This window comes from Plutella xylostella, chromosome 31, assembly GCF_932276165.1.
Source record: "Plutella xylostella chromosome 31, ilPluXylo3.1, whole genome shotgun sequence".
Taxonomy (NCBI): Eukaryota; Metazoa; Arthropoda; class Insecta; order Lepidoptera; family Plutellidae; genus Plutella; species Plutella xylostella.
In genome coordinates this window covers 5,995,591-6,011,641 of record NC_064011.1, presented here as the reverse complement: position 1 = coordinate 6,011,641, position 16,051 = coordinate 5,995,591, and the positions used below count along the sequence as shown (strand labels likewise).

At 37.3% G+C, this 16,051-nt stretch overlaps 1 protein-coding gene across 1 annotated transcript in view; it reads right to left on the bottom strand.

Moving 5' to 3' along the window:
• Window positions 1–6,308: 6,308 nt before the first annotated feature.
• LOC119692883 (thyroid receptor-interacting protein 11) overlaps window positions 6,309–16,051 on the bottom strand; it is a 46,076-nt gene continuing 36,333 nt past the window's right edge. The window contains exons 3-10 of the mRNA XM_048632196.1: window positions 12,715–15,699; window positions 12,070–12,254; window positions 11,541–11,704; window positions 10,631–10,840; window positions 9,115–9,120; window positions 7,838–8,057; window positions 7,379–7,560; window positions 6,309–6,740 (exon numbers count right to left, since the gene is read on the bottom strand). Of these exons, the coding sequence (XP_048488153.1) occupies window positions 6,496–6,740; window positions 7,379–7,560; window positions 7,838–8,057; window positions 9,115–9,120; window positions 10,631–10,840; window positions 11,541–11,704; window positions 12,070–12,254; window positions 12,715–15,699 (4,197 nt within the window). The 3' untranslated portion in view covers window positions 6,309–6,495. The remainder of the gene's footprint in view (window positions 6,741–7,378; window positions 7,561–7,837; window positions 8,058–9,114; window positions 9,121–10,630; window positions 10,841–11,540; window positions 11,705–12,069; window positions 12,255–12,714; window positions 15,700–16,051) is intronic.

The window sequence follows — 16,051 nt, the reverse complement described above, 5'->3', positions numbered from 1 at the left end:
AAAATGCGTCTATTATGTAGTCTGAGCCTATCTGAAACCTAGTTAAACATTGTGAGATGTGTTTATTATCGCATGGTGGAGAGAAAACCAACTGTGACCCATAAGCTACTGATGAGTATTTCAGTAGATAAATATTTGAATCTATAAATTTTTAATGCATAGATTTCTAGGTAATAGATATACTAAAAGGAAAGGTATAAGTATACATAAGACTTAAGTACTTCCTTATTATTCCTGACTTCTCAGAAAGTTATGGAAGGTATGTACCTATACATATAGGTAGGTATTTATACATATGGATACACACAGTGCCTCTTCGAAAGCAATACTTATAAGTAATTATTGATCATAATCTTGTTATTGTCAAGGCAATATTTTTAACATACACTAGCCGAATGGATGGAACCAGTGAAATACTTTGCAACAATATTTAAAAGCTGTAAAATGTAGAATATCGATCCAGGCCGCTGGGGCTCAGGTCAGAACATGCTGACTAGGGTATGTAATTCTGGACTGACCTCAGAAATGTAGCAGCCGACCCTGGAGCCTCTTGGACCTGCTCAGTCAGCCCCGTACGACGACAGGGCCTGCAACACCTGGCGCGGCATCTAGTCCTTGGAACGAGGAGTGGTGCTTGAAGGGAAGATAATTTTACTAAATATCTCAGCCTCATCAGCTACTGGAAAAGATTAGATGAAGGCTGTGACACTGGCGGATAACTAAGTATTCAGTTTTTCAAAACATGATGCAGGTCAATATATTCATATTCTAGATTGACAAGTAACACACAGTCTAATTTTGTATTCTAACTAACTCGGCGGTTAACGAGTTCCTGTGCAGTCCTACTAGGAAGGAAAGTTATTTTATAAGCCTTTGCACCGATTTTGTGGGCTACTATCATTCTGTATCATCATGTGTGAATATTATGAGCTCTGGCAGCATTCCTTGGTAGATGACATCAATTAATAAAGATTGATTAACACAACAATAACGATTATAATAGTTGATAAATGAAACCCGGCTAACATGTCTTAACTGGGTAAGTAAATGATCAGTCATGCCACCAGGATAAGTAAAGTGTTCAGTACTTCATATGAAAAACATTAACAAGGTCACCTTTAGGTATGTTCGTCAACACTAAAGGCAGGTCTCGGCCAAAACCTTAAGGCTTCGCCTTGTTGCAACTTCAAAGGTACGTAGGTAGGTACCTACTTACATTGTTGTAGGTTCGATTTTGAAACCATTATAAGTCAACCTAGATAAAACAAAATAAAATAGCTCGATTAAATAAAGATGGTACGTAAAGATGTTAGTTGTACCTGATCAGACCTGATGCAACGACAGCCAACATAGACTCTCTAATCTGTGGAAGCAACAATCATGGTGGCGGGAACATGGACAGTTGGACGAGCCACCTCGAGCCTGACTTATCAATCAGAACTGACAGTTCACCAACAGCAGATAGCTTGCGGCTATCTATAGGTAAACTTAGGTAGTTAGCTATACCCAAGAAAAAGTCCTTGGACATCGATATGACAGTGGAACGGCGAATAACTGTGACATTCTTTAAAACAAAAAGGCTTGTTGTTGTTGCCCAGCTAAGGAAGGTTACCTACTTCAGCGACCTGGTATTGCATTCTGAAAGAACTGCGAAGAGTTAATATTATGACTAATAATTATTACTTATTTAGAAAGTTTTCAGCAAACTCTAATAAATCAAGCAGCTACCACGTCACCGCTGCCCGGTTATAACTCTGTACTAGCTTAGTAGATATATATACCAGTTCTAGCCTTCAGCTAGAGGCCAGAGAGCTCCTGAATGAGATGCGAATACGAGCATGACACAAGTATTTTTTTTACTTGGTAACTAGATACGTAACCAACTGAAAGATCCATAAAACAGTTGAGGATTACTCAAAATGGAATTGTGAAAACGGCACGTCTGCATCTTAACCAGTCAGTCTAAGTAGTTTCAGCAGATACAGTGTTGAAAAATAGTTATGAAACGTTTGCGCCAGAATCGAATTAAAAATAAATTTTCATTAGAGAAGCCGTTTAGGCATGAATAGGTACTTTCACCCTTTGGATTGTGCTCCAAATGATGACCTTCGAAATTCATAGAAATTTAATGACGACTGCCATTGTTTATTATCTAGCCCCGTACATTGAGTAGGGCTGCGGCTACACGTGATGTGATACACAGTACACAGTAGGTATATGCATGTTCCCAGAATAGTGGAAGTTATAATTTTACCAAAAGGTAGTCGTCTCGTGCAAGAGCACCGTTACTCGATTTATTCGATACACAACTAGTAGACAGCTGCTGCGTAGGAGGTTCACGCATTTTTCAACAAAGAGCTCTGATACACACTCACAATCCACTGGGACATAAGGAAGACAGCTAATATGGTGCCACTCAGAAACCGCGATGACACTCCGATCATAATCACCCGACAGTAGGATCATAATAAATTCGGTAACTTGTGAAGCGGTATAGTATAGCAACAGCGACTTTCACGAAATCAGGAATTAGCTCAGTGCTTTTAGGTTGAACACTCGCCGGTGGGATTCACTTTGCTCACAGCCGAGAAAAGAAAAGACTCAAAGCTGGAATCTGCCGACGAGAAACGAACTTTCAGTGCACTGCGGCGCGAGCCGCTCTATCTGTTTGTATGTATTAAACGTGCCGATTGCACGACAGCTCTCGTTCGTTCGTTTCTCATCAGTATAGAGTAACGCTCCTGTACTTACCGTGCGTCACCATTCCCATGAGCAGTCCAATGATCTTTAGGCAGTTTAGAACAAAAGCTGCATTAGACCGTTTCTTCAGCAGAGACATCGAAATAAAAAACTGATTGCACAACTATCCCCAGGAGCAGTCTACAGGTCACTTTGGGCAGTTCAGAAGAAAGCTGCTTTAATAGAATATCCTCCCTCAGCGGAGGCATCAAATTGAAGTGCTATAACACTTTTAGAAGCGGTGCACGTTACCCGATTTGTCGTCATCCATGCCGATGCGGCTACGGCGACTGCAGGTGGTTACTCAGGCTTCGTTGGTGTGCCCTTGTATGGCTAACATGACCAACCTTGGCAGTAAACGTTCGTCTGCATATGCCAAAATCACTGATGAATAGCGCACGTTACTCGATACCTTCTAAATAAGTCACTCATAATGATGGCTGATGATGATGATGACCGTGCTAGCAATAGTGCAGGCGGTTCCGCTGAGCATAAAATCTCTTCCCAGACAGGGGGCGTTTGGATCTGGCAACCAGAACAGGAGTGCCAGGTGTGCGCAGCGATGCAGGTGGGACAACACAGCCGCCAGGGCAGGAGTACATGGCTGGGTCTATGCAGCGATGCAGGTAGCACAAACCGGTGGCCAGGGCCAGGACCGGGTGTACGCTCCGATGCAGGTGGCACAAAACGGCCAGGGCCAGGACCGGGTGTACAGCCGCCAGGGCAGGAGTGCATGGCTGGGTCTATGCAGCGATGCAGGTACCACAAACCGGTGGCCAGGGCCAGGACCGGGTGTACGCTGCGATGCAGGTGGCACGAGACGGCGGCCAGCGCAGGAGCACAGGGCCGGGTGTATGCTGCGATGCAGGTGGCACGAACCGGTGGCCAGCGCAGGAGCACAGGGCCGGGTGCAGGTTACACGAAACTTCAATTTCACCGAATCGGCCTGCCTACCCTCAGCGGGTAGGTACCGGCGGATCACATTACTCGTCGCACATGCCACAATGTCCCAACATACTGAAACTCGGAGCCACGTGCTTCCTGTAAAAAATCCTATGACGGTCCTGGAAAGCTCCTGTTTGTAAAGCCTTACATAAGCTATAATCAAGTGCATTATTTTATTTATTTATTTATTTAACTCTTTATTGTACAAATATTACAAATAAAAGTACAAAGGGTGGACTTAACGCTAAAAGCATTTTCTGCCAGTCAACCCGCAGGATTATTATTGTAATAAGTTTTTATCTACTGTTTTCTAAAAATATTAGAAATTGAGGGTAGAAAAATATATTTTTATTATTTTTTCCTGTATAAAATTAACATATGCTTTACTTAAAGCAGTCATTAATGTAAGTATCTAGCTCAAGCGCCACCAATAGGACCGGAATATGTGATCAATCATCACATCGACTATTGAATCGGACCCTACTGCGTGGGATAAAAACCCCAAGCGCCGGAGCATTATGACCAGTGGCTGAGCTTTTAAAAGCAGTAAATAAAAGCATTTTACTCACGGCTTATCAACTCAAACCTTCGTTGCGAAATCCTCAGCAATGGCTGCGTGCGCAGCAGCCGGCAGGCCCCGCGCCGCCTGGTCCGCATCACGCTACAGCTCCCGGCAGCGAGGACTCCGCAAATTCAATATTATATTTTTCCCCTTCGGAGCGAAGCCGACGAGAACCGTGGCTACATTGAGCCATTTTGCCGAAGTGTTCACTTCAAAAATAAAAAACCAACTGAGGCGCGCGGGCGACTCACTCTTTTTATATAGGCACCCGCACCTTGCAAATTAAAGGTGGAGAGAAAAATGGACTTTATTTAACTGTCACTGTGACCCTTATGATGCCGAACACGGAGAAAGTCGAAACGCCATATCTCACAATGTTTAACTAGGTTTCAGATAGGCTCAGACTACATAATATACTTACAAAAAACGGACAAGAACTGTTGTGTTGAACTGTTGGTGTTATGGAAAAAACATCTTTTAGGAAAACCGTGTTTTATGTAAAACGTCAGAAAGTGAATTATTTAAACTGGTGTTTTGGGAAAGAAGTTTAAATAATAAAGACTTTGTAAATTTTATCGGTATCATCATTTATTTACTCTATGTTACTTATATTACTGATTAAAATGTTCATAATTATTTTATATCAAAATAAAATTCAATAATTGTTTATATTAAGGTATTAAATTAATAATTTCATGCAAGCCAATTTTGACAAAGCAAAATAATACTATATTATAAACAAAAAATTTACATTATTTTACAAACCATAATTTTATATTGGATAAGATTTAAAATTAAGCGACTGAAACATAGATATCGCTGTTTCTGTGTTAGGTTTCTGATGAAAATTTAACTTTCCATAGAATAAATAGTAGCGCCATCTAGTAAGTATCAATACTTTTAAAATAAGCTGTCTTAAAACTCCCAAAAAACATACGAAAACTGGATATAGCACCGATTGTTATATTCCGACAGTTAAATCAATAAATATAGTGAAAAAATTAACAATATCCTAACCCCCTTATTCATAGAGAAGTTACAAAACGTTTTAACTAATAAACTGTTTTGTCCCTCTCTGTCAAAGAACAAATTGTTCTTTGTTGGAGAGGGACAAAACAGTTTATTAGTTAAAACGTTTTGTAACTTCTCTATGAATAAGGGGGTAAAAATGCAAACTAAAGAATCAAAACTGTTTAAAAATAAGTTTATCAGAGTTGGGTAGGTATATAAATGCTCTACAAACTGAATTTTAATTTAACCTGAAACTATTCATCCCATTATTTTCCTAAACTTTAAATACTTATTGATAACTTTTTTACATAAAAACAAAGGAATGCTCAGCGATCAAACTAATACATTTCATGGCATCATTAAAAAAATACACAAAATAATGTTTACAATTTTCAATCATCTAGTGCTGTGCGGACTAAAAATATACATTTTTAATTTCTTTCTCCTAATTTTACCTATTTTTTTAAATTTAATAATTACTTATTTTAGGTATAAACATATCATCATGAAAGCACATAACATAATAGGTACATATCGAAGGATTACACAATATACAATACATACATCTAAAAGTATGCAGTATACCTTTTAAATCGTACGAAAAACGTAGAAAAAACGAAAGAAAGTTTCGCATGTTGTTAATTTGTAAATAAATTGTACAGTTCCCGCTGCATGGCACCCTTATCGACGTAGATAAACATCACTTTATCGCAATTCGCGATAAACACGGCGATGTGATTGGTTTAAAGTGCACTGAAGGAGTTTATCTACATCGAAAAAAAGACGCCGTGCAACGGTCTGGCTTGCAATAGGTTCTTTACTTTATCCATTGTTTTTCCACACAAATAGTACATAATTAATAGTGTACCTACTATATAATTAGGTACACAAGACACAAGGTTAATAAAATATTACAACGCAAAGATAAACAGTCTCACAAAATAGAACATAGATGGCGGTTGTGACGGCCGAGATTTACAGAAGCTGTGTAAGATGAAAAGAATAGGTATTTTTCACTAGATGGCGTGCAAAGCGTTTGTAAATGTCCACAAATTGTATTTTGTAATCTGAAAGACACACAAAACTCGCAATTTTAAACAATTTATGAAACCTTTTATCGCTTACAATACTATTTTTCAACACCCGTAGGTACCATACAAACAGATAACCCCACAAAATCATTTCAATTATGGCATCTAAACAAAACTGCGAAAAACATAACCTCAAAAGTAAAAATATCACATGCTGTCATTCAAAACCTGCTTCAAAATGGCGCCCTCATTATTCCTCGTCTGATTCACGCCAGTTTCAAGAGATGGCGCTACTATCGCCACGGGTTTGCTGTCAGAGTGTACGGAACTTGTTTCTGCGCTGTATTGAGAAGCGGTTTCTAGGGCGTCGATGTTTTGGAAGAGAAGATTGTTGGATCCGGTGGACAGGTTTCGTTTGTGGGTTGGTTGGGGCTCGGGGCTTGGTTGCGGGCCTGTGGGGGAGACGGGAAAGGTTATAGTATTATTTAAGGTTTTCATTCCTGTAGCCAGGTGATGAGTACTTTGCATTTCATTATGTTATATCTTCTGAAATAGTTGATACGTAAAGCTGCTGTTGCACAGTTAATTTATATAAGTTAAGTCGTCTATTTACCCGAGAATAAGCAACTTACTGCCAGTTTCTATATCTCTATCTATCCATAACTGGTAGTTACTTTCATGCGATTTTGACATAATCAAAAGTAACAATCTGTCAAAACCGTATAAAGTAACTACCCGTTATAGATAGATAGAGTTATAGAAACTGGCAGTTATTCATGGACATCGACCTTTTTTCTTCTTAAGTTCATCAATGGTTTAAGTGGTGCTTAATAAAGCTATACCTATCATATAAGTTTTGTTCTACTGAAACAGTGTGTATACTAAGGGTATACTAAACCGAAAGGGGATAACTCAGGGGGTTATTCTTAACAACTGTTGTTCTACGAGTTTTGAAAATTTGCGTCACCAACAAAGTTAGTTTCTATGGTTTTTAAAGTTGTTCAGAATGATCCATGATTCACCCCCTTTCTGCTTAGTATACCTACTTACCCTTTTTGCAACACCCTGTATTTATATTATGAATACTCACGCGCAGCCCTCTCAGCCGTCATCTCCTGCACAGTAGGAAACCTGTTCGTCGGCCGAGACTCCTTCTCTAAGAACCGCACGAACTCCGCCGCGATGCCCTCGGAGGGACGGGCGAGGCCCAGACGGGAACATTCTTCTTGGTTCAGGTCTAGGATGCCGGAGAGGACGCGTAGGACTTGGGTTCTGGGGGATTATTAATAAAAAAGTAAAAGAAACGTTTATAGCATTAGGATTAGGACTTGGGTTCTGGGGGGATAAGGCCGTAACTTGAAAAAACCCAGAATTTGTTTTTTTTTGTAAAATTTTAGGTCTTAATGATTAATGAGTTTGATAAATATGATGACATTAAACTAAATTAATTAAATCCTAAAAACTATTACGGCCACCCCGTATCCCCAAACCGCCCCAAATAAAAAGTGACCTAACCTAATTTATTCCTTTTATTCACAAATCTGCTTACCTGTTACTAGCGCTTTGCCCCTGGCTCTGCACGTAGTTCAGCAGCATGTTCTTCACCAGTTTCCTGTCGACCTTGTCCTGTTGGTTCGTGATGGTGCGCTGGTACCGCTCCTCTGCCGCCGCTACCGTGGTTTGTAGAGTGCGCACTGCCGCGGGGAGATAGGGGCGTGTCAGTAAAATGTGTGAAAATTGATTTTTGTATAAAAAATATGTATTTATTTTTTAGTAATGTTTTGTGGGTCAGTATACGTTATATTGGTTTTGGATTTGTGTTGATATGTATGAGGAGCGTAATAGATATAGAATTAGAAAAGAATTTAAAGGTACAAAAAATTAGTCAACAGATGTCATAACAATTAAAAAGCTATTATTTTACTCTTAAAATAGGTGCAAATTTTATGAGAGAGTGAGAATAAGATCACGGTATATGATGACCTAAATGGGTTTTTAATAGTTTTTAAAGACAGTCTGTAAAATAAATGTTTTTTATAGTACAGTAAAATAATATCACTAAAATCTACTCTTACCATGCATAAAAACTCAATGTTCAATCTTGCAGTGTCCAATCAACGACGATATAGCACACACGGCATCCAAGTATTATTCAGACACTGGGCAGACAGCGGATAGAAGAGCGCCTTTGCCTCGCACCAACAGACTGATTTAAAAAAGAGCTTGATGAAGGCTATTTTTTTATTTCAATTCATTGTAATTATTCACCATTAAACCCATTTGCGCTGTATTATAAACTTATTTATATCACCATGGGTCGTTTTGTAAAGCAATTTTCTCTTTTTTTTACCAATCAGACTGTTTGAAATGCAAAGGCTGAGCGCTCTATCATGCCGCACATCCTTTATTAATGACACCAGTACCTGAAGTAATACTCAGAAACAATGAGGCAGGCAGGTTTCTAGTTTGCTACGGGAGAAAAAAAACGAAAAAGCTTTGATCCGACAAGGATGGCACTGATTAGATTTTTAGATGTCAGAGATATCCTTGTCGAAACAATAAACATCAACACATGCTACCAGGACATAAACTTGTCAAACATTATAATATTTTAGTTTATTTCCTGGTTTAAACAAAAAAACATGATCAAACAAACATAAAAAAGGAAATACATTAAACTCATTCAGTCATGTTGTGAGACATAAAACACAAAGTATGAAACTAATCATAGATGGAAATCGTATCTAGTTTGAGTCAAGATACAAAAGTTTCTATTTCTAATCAGTATTTTATGACAGAAACCATAGTCCATCTATAAGAAGTTACCTACAGCTATGAATAACATAATATGATGGTGTTTACAACTTGTGCAAAAAACATAAAAAATCTAAGTATATGAAAACATATTTGAGTATTTGTTTTATCATTCATAGATTATTGTATCGAACTCCATCTAGTGGTTAGGTAACTAACCATTTAATTCATGCTCAAATATGTGTCCAATTCAATTTACAACATTTTATTGGTGCTTTTACAATGTGCAATAACGTATCTTATTTTATGTAGATTTATAGCTTTTTTCTTTGTAAAAGCACCAAAATAACAATAACAAGAACACAACAGAAAATAAGCGTAAAAAACAAAATGCTTGCGGTGTAGACGGCACGATGTGAAAGCGCGGCCACTGTCAAACCCCATATGGTAATCTGAGTAGAGTTTGACAGCTGTCACGGTGATATTTGACAGCTGTCAGTCTCCTGTATAAGCCTCACAGTTACCAAATGAGATTAGACTGGGGCTGGCAAGGTGAAGTCTTCTAGAGTATTGGAGGGTAGATCATGATATTTGGTATTCTATTAAAGATTTAGGTAGAAGTGTTTTGATAGAGCAAACGCTTTGTTAAATAATAATTTTGTCAGTCTAACGTCAAGGATTGTTCTATACATAACGTACGTCAGGCTTGATATCTTGTGCTTTTTTTGATTATAGCTTTTATTTTTCAAAATAACTTTTACTTTCGCTGCATTTATAGTCTTGTTAAGTAGCAAAATTATTAAAATACGATTCGGAAGATTTTTACTTTTAAAACAAACAAACAAGACAAACAACTGATGAAAACAAATCAACAAGACAAACGTTTAGAAGCGCACTCAAAACGGCACAACATCAAAATTCATTAAAAAAACTTACGCGCCTTTTTTCGGCCATTTTGTCGTAATGTGTCAACTTGGTTGGATACCAACTAGCACTCTGGGGGAGTCTAACCCCAGAATTACCAGCTGATATTTAATCAAGTGTCACCTGTTTCGCTCTAAATCGTGTCAGATCCGAGGAAAATCTAATTATTATAGGAATGTAAAAAAGCCGGTACCTTGAGTAGATAAATACATTATTGGATTCCTTTGAATAAAAAATAATGAATTGGAAAAATCCCTCTGTTAGGTACCTACATACATTTTAAATTTATAATTCAAATCTAGGTCTGTAAAAGCACATTTGTATGATGAGCTTAATTTGTTATAATTCATCTACGGTGTTAAAATATATTTACTGTGTATTAAAATATTGATGTACTTAACAATAAAAAAATTGGTGTAAAGTTTCACAATCAAATCTAGGATACAGTGTAGGAAAAGAAAATTATATCTAGACTACTAATTCAAACAAAACAAATTCAATTACATACTACACAATCTTATTATCTATACTAACAATAAAACATTGCTGCTATTACGACTACTAGCGAAAGTTCAAAATCAATCTATGATTAACACACATCATCGCTAAATACCAGAATAAACTCATCAACATTTTATCAACGTACCTACAAAACACGTTCAACACTTACCTTGTTCTTTTAATTCTTGAATCTGTGCAGTTTTGGTCTCCAACTGGTCACCTAGTCTACTTGCTGCTTGCAACCCCGATATTGACTCTTCAAGCTTTGCCTTCAGAGAGTTGATCTCTTGTGACAGTTCACCATTTTGCTTTTTCAAGTTCTCAATTTTGTTGTGCAGCTTTATCGTCGCCGCCTCAATGTCACGTTCTTTGTCTGTGGATTTAGAACATAGGTAATAAATAATAATGTTCATAAGTATGCAATTGTAGGTGAAGTGTGGTGTGACCCGCCTATAGAATAACCTATCGACAACGATAAGTGTCAAAACTATTTGGGATAAGGCTACATGCCTCTATTAGAATCAAGATGATTCTATGTTTGAAAAAAATTATCTCACTTCCATAGCGTTCGGAAGCAGGGCTAGAGTCAAATAGTCCACATGTTTTTTAAAAATACTGGATAATGGCTCAGAGTTTTAATGAAACACAGGTGTGTGTTCACAAAGATAGTGTTAGTTGTAAATCAGCCTTTAGCGGAAACGTTACTAATAAAATTAGCGTTATCTTTGCTGAAACTGTCCGACCGTAAATATAGCCGTGACGGACGACTAATTTCATTTGGTATCAATGTAATTCATTTGTCGTTAGTGAATCCTTTTCAATTCATTAAACAAGCAAAGGGCTGCTAAATAACATTATCTAATATATATTAAATAATTCATTGGTTATGTATGAATTATTCAAGAATAATATGAAAGTACTAAGTATGCCACTAGCTCAGTAATATAAACAGGCACAACTTTTAAAAAAAACTAGAACTTGATTCCCAAAAACTCAAAACCACGACTTTTTGAGTTATGCCCCTACATTGGTAAGGATCCTTTACATTAAATAACATCATCACTATCACAAACCTTGTTGAAACTGGTCCAGCACAAGTAGAAGACTCGTGAGCGACGCTTCGCTCTTCGCTTTGGCGTCCTCGGAGGCGCTCAGCTTCGCTCCGATATCCTCCGCTTTCCTCTCTAAGAGTTTTATCTGAGTGCGGAGCGTCTCCACTTCTTGATTCGCTCTGATGCTGTGGAGGATACGGTTGGTATTTTATTGCACAGAAGGATAAGGCGATCTTCAGATCTGACTATTTCTGACTGATGCATTTTAAATAAATTGTTTAGGAGATGTGGCCAAATAACGGTGATGAAAATAAATTTATAGCTGCATTGCCACTACAAGTTTAGACCAGGTTTAAAACGTGTTTGACAGATACATAAGGCATTTGACAGCGCTAAACATGAGCGCATGATGTATCTGTCACATTTGACAGTTCTTAACACAGCATTTGGTGCTAAAAATTAGTTTAGTTAGGTAAGTGAGGTTTATTTAACAACTAATAATAAAATATGAAACGGAATAACAAAATCTTTATAAGTAGATTCGACTAACCTGTTACTAGTATACACGGTGCTATTTTGCTTGGCCCTCTCCTCGACCCTGTTGAGTCGGCCCATACACTCCTGCAGTTTCTGTTCAGACGACATTAGCTCTTGTGTGTAGTTCTCTTCTGTCTCCATGAGATGCTGTCGCAATCTTTCCAGTTCTTTCGTCGAGTTTGCTTCTAACTCTGACAGCTGTGAATAAAAAAAATATATAGAGTAAAGTCTGTTTTTTAATCTCAGATACTAAATTGACAGATTCTGAACGGTTCATCAACAGTCGATTGTCCCGCTAATAGAACGATACGTCACTTAATCGCGGGACAATCGACTGTTGATAAACCGTTCAGAAACTGTCAATTTAGTATATGAGATAAAAAAACAGATTTTAGTAAGTACTTAATTAATAAAAATGCCTTATAAAAATAAGCGTCCGCTTATCGGTATAGTAGGAATGTATCAGATCAGATTTTCACAAATGTATGGAGAAACTGCGTCGGCAATGCCGATGAAGTGGATGCTCTTGTGTCAATTTCTATACAAAGAATACTGAATGCGATGCGTCCGTTGCGAACGATGCCGATAGGTAGAAGCTTACTTTAAGGTCCGTTTACACAGTGACAGAAAAATAACATTCTATTAAAGTAATCCTCACCTTAGCGTTTTCTGCCATGAGTTGTTTGACTCTCTCCGTCTGATTCGCAAGATTACTCTCCAAATTATCACATTTCTCTTTCAAAACACTAACAGTAGACGTTGCTTCATCTAACTCAGCTTTTATAGCATCAGCCGAGTTATTCTGGTTCAACCTTACTATAATTTCGTCTTTTTCTTTTAAAGTTGTTCTTAGATTGTCGCATTGTTCGCATTTTACGTTGGCAGATATTAATTCGTCTTTTTCTTTCATTCGGGTTTGGAACTCCGTGTAGCCAAAGCTAAGAATGGCTTGGTTAAGTCTCTGTATTTCGTTATGATACTGTAAACTTTCATTGTGTTTCATTGTTATAAGATTTATTAGTTCGGCTTTTTCGTGTGCCGATTGGTTTAGAGTCGTTTGACATTCCTCGTAGGCATGTTCTAAGGCTGTGTAATTTGATTTAAGTTCCTCTAATTCTTTTTCTTTTGTTTCTAGTTTTTCTTTCAAATGCGTTATTTCTTTCGTCATTGTTTCCTTTTCTGCATAAAGTATGGTGTAGTTGTCATCAGTCAACTTTCCGTGTATAGCTTCTTTGTCTTCTTTTTGAGCTATTGATTGGTTCATTTCTTTTATTTCTTGGTTTTTATTATTCAATAGCTCTTTGTGCTCCACATAAGACGCTGTGGTTTCTTCCATTTTCGTTTTAAGCTCAGCTATTGTGACGTTACTGGCAGTTAGTTCATTTTGCAGGGTTTTCACTTTGTCAGTTAGTTCATCGTTAAGTTGAGTAATTTTAGAGAGATTTTGTATTTTAGTTTGCAATCCTTCTATTTCTTGATTTTTTATCGCTAAACTCATTTGTAAGTTCTCCATATCTTCCGCATGTTGATTGAAGGTTAGGTTGTTTTTGTTTATGGTATTGTTTAATGTGTCTATAATATTATCTTTTTCACCAAGAGTTGATTCTAATTTGTCGAAATCATCAGTCAGTTTTGCGATTTTTTCATCTGTTTCTACCAACTCTTTTTCTAACTTTTGTTTGGTCTCAGTTAAATCTTTGATTTCTGCTTTTAAAATATCCATTGCAGACAATTCTGTTTTCAATTCGTTAACGGTTCTTTCGAATTGCTGGTTATGAGTTTGAAGATTAGCATTTGTACTTATTAGTTCTTGCTCTTTTAATTTGAGATTACTGAAATTACTTGATATTTTTTCGATTTCATGTTTCAGGGTAGTATTCTCCAACTTTAGCATTTCCATTGCAGAGTTTTCCTTTTCAGTATCATTTACCGTGTTATTTTTTTCTTCATATGCCTTGATAACAGTTTCTAGTTCCATTTTAGTTTTAGTTAAGTCTGCTATTTGATTATTTAGATCCTGAACTTTAGTATGTAATATAAGTGACGAAAGTTGTTCTTCTCTTTCAGGTGCCATGCATTTCTGTATCTGTTCTTTCAACTCATCTTTCTGTCTGTCAAGGATTACTTTATCGTTTTCAGCTATTTGCAAATCAATAGCGAGTTTTTCCGCCCTTGACTCTGATTCTAAGAGCCGTTTTTTCAAATCATCTATTTCTTGACTGCGGTATTTACCTTTATTTTCCAGTTTTGTTTCGATCTCCTCAAGCGTTTTTGTTTGGTTTTTGAAATCCTCCAACTCATTTATCATTATTTTATACTTTTCCTTTAGTTCATCCAGACTCTTTTGAAGTTGAACTTTTTCTTCTTTAACTGCAGTCAACTCGTTTTCTACTCGTGCGATTTCTGATTCAAAGCTTTTGTTAATTTGGCTACAGTGAGCTAGTTCAGTCTCTAATTTAACTAAATTATCTTCGTGTGTTTCTATTATTGGTTCTAATTTGGACGAATTCTTTAAGGCCGTTATTTCTGATATAAGAAAGTCATTATTCTTCTTCATTTCACTTGCTTCCCTTTCAAAGTGTTGCATATCTGTTGTAAGGAATTCATTTTCTGTAGTCAGGTCATCTATTTGTGTCTGCAAATGATTTATGCTCAAGGATTTTTCAGACAAATCGTGTTTGAGAGTGTCAATATTTCTTTTCATGATACTGAGAGTTTTCAGGGCATTTTCCACTTTCGCGAGGGCTTCATTGTCGTCTGATGGCATTGTTCCAACATAATCTTCAGGAAGATCGAAATTCACATACTTATTGTACAGTTCTGAAAGTTTTTCTGATTTTATCAGGTTAAGATCGGACGAATCCTGTACTTTTTGTTGCAACTGGTGTTTTAGCGCATTGATGTCTCGTTTCAAATTCTCAATTACGCTTTTAGCGTTGTCATCTATGTTAACTTCGTCGAAGTCAACTCGATCCGAGCTTCTCCTTGATTTTAAATCAGCAATTTCCTTCTCAAGTTCTTCATACTTATCTCTGGGCACCATATTTGACAACTCGGCGTTTTTATTCGTAATTTCCATCTCATGCTCCATTTTCGTAACCTGTTCTTGCAACTTGAACACCTCTTCATGTAAATCCTGGTTTTCTTCCTGAAATTTCTCGGCATTCTCCTTCAAAACCCCATAAACCCTTTCCAAATTCTGATACTTGTGCGACAGCGTTTCGTAATCTGCCTTAAGCGGCGCCAGCATAGCAATCTCTCCATCTTTTTCCGTCATCTTCCTTTCGAACACTTTTATCTGATCAGCATACTCATCATTACTACTTTTCAAATCTTCATGCTCTTGCTTCAACACTTCAAAGTTCTTCTGCAGTTCTTTCTTCAAGCTCAGCAACCTCTCCATGGCTTGTTGATGCTGGTGATCTAGATCCTCTAAACTTGCAGTCAGCTGTTTGTTTTCTTCTTTCAGCCTCTTGAATTCTTCATCGCAGTCGCCGTGTTGGTTATTTTCCTTCATGGAGGATATTTCTTTCTGGAGTTCTTGTATTTGTTGTTTGTATCTCTCGTCAGAGGGGGCGGCTGGTGGTGGGTCCCAGTACCAACTTTGCTCTTCGTCTTTGACGCCATTCTTGCGCGATAGCCTCTGTAAAGAAGAAATACAATACGTTAGTATAATTTCCGTGGGTGTTAAAAGTTGTATGTGTATACGTTGATGACAACAAAGGTATTTGAAAGTGACCGATCGATTTCTATAATATACTATATTAATAGTATGAGGGGACATAACACAAACAACCAAAAATAAAAACGGCAAAAAAAATTACTTAAATGGTACAGTAACTTTTACAAGTAGCTATTCACTTTTGTACCTTTTCAAATTCACGAAATCCCCATTGGAACGAAATGGTGTTGAAAAAAGGGTAAAAATATTTTCCATTGAAACTTTATTGGTTACGTGACTTTTTTAATATGGAGAAGGTTTTTTTCTTGAATTT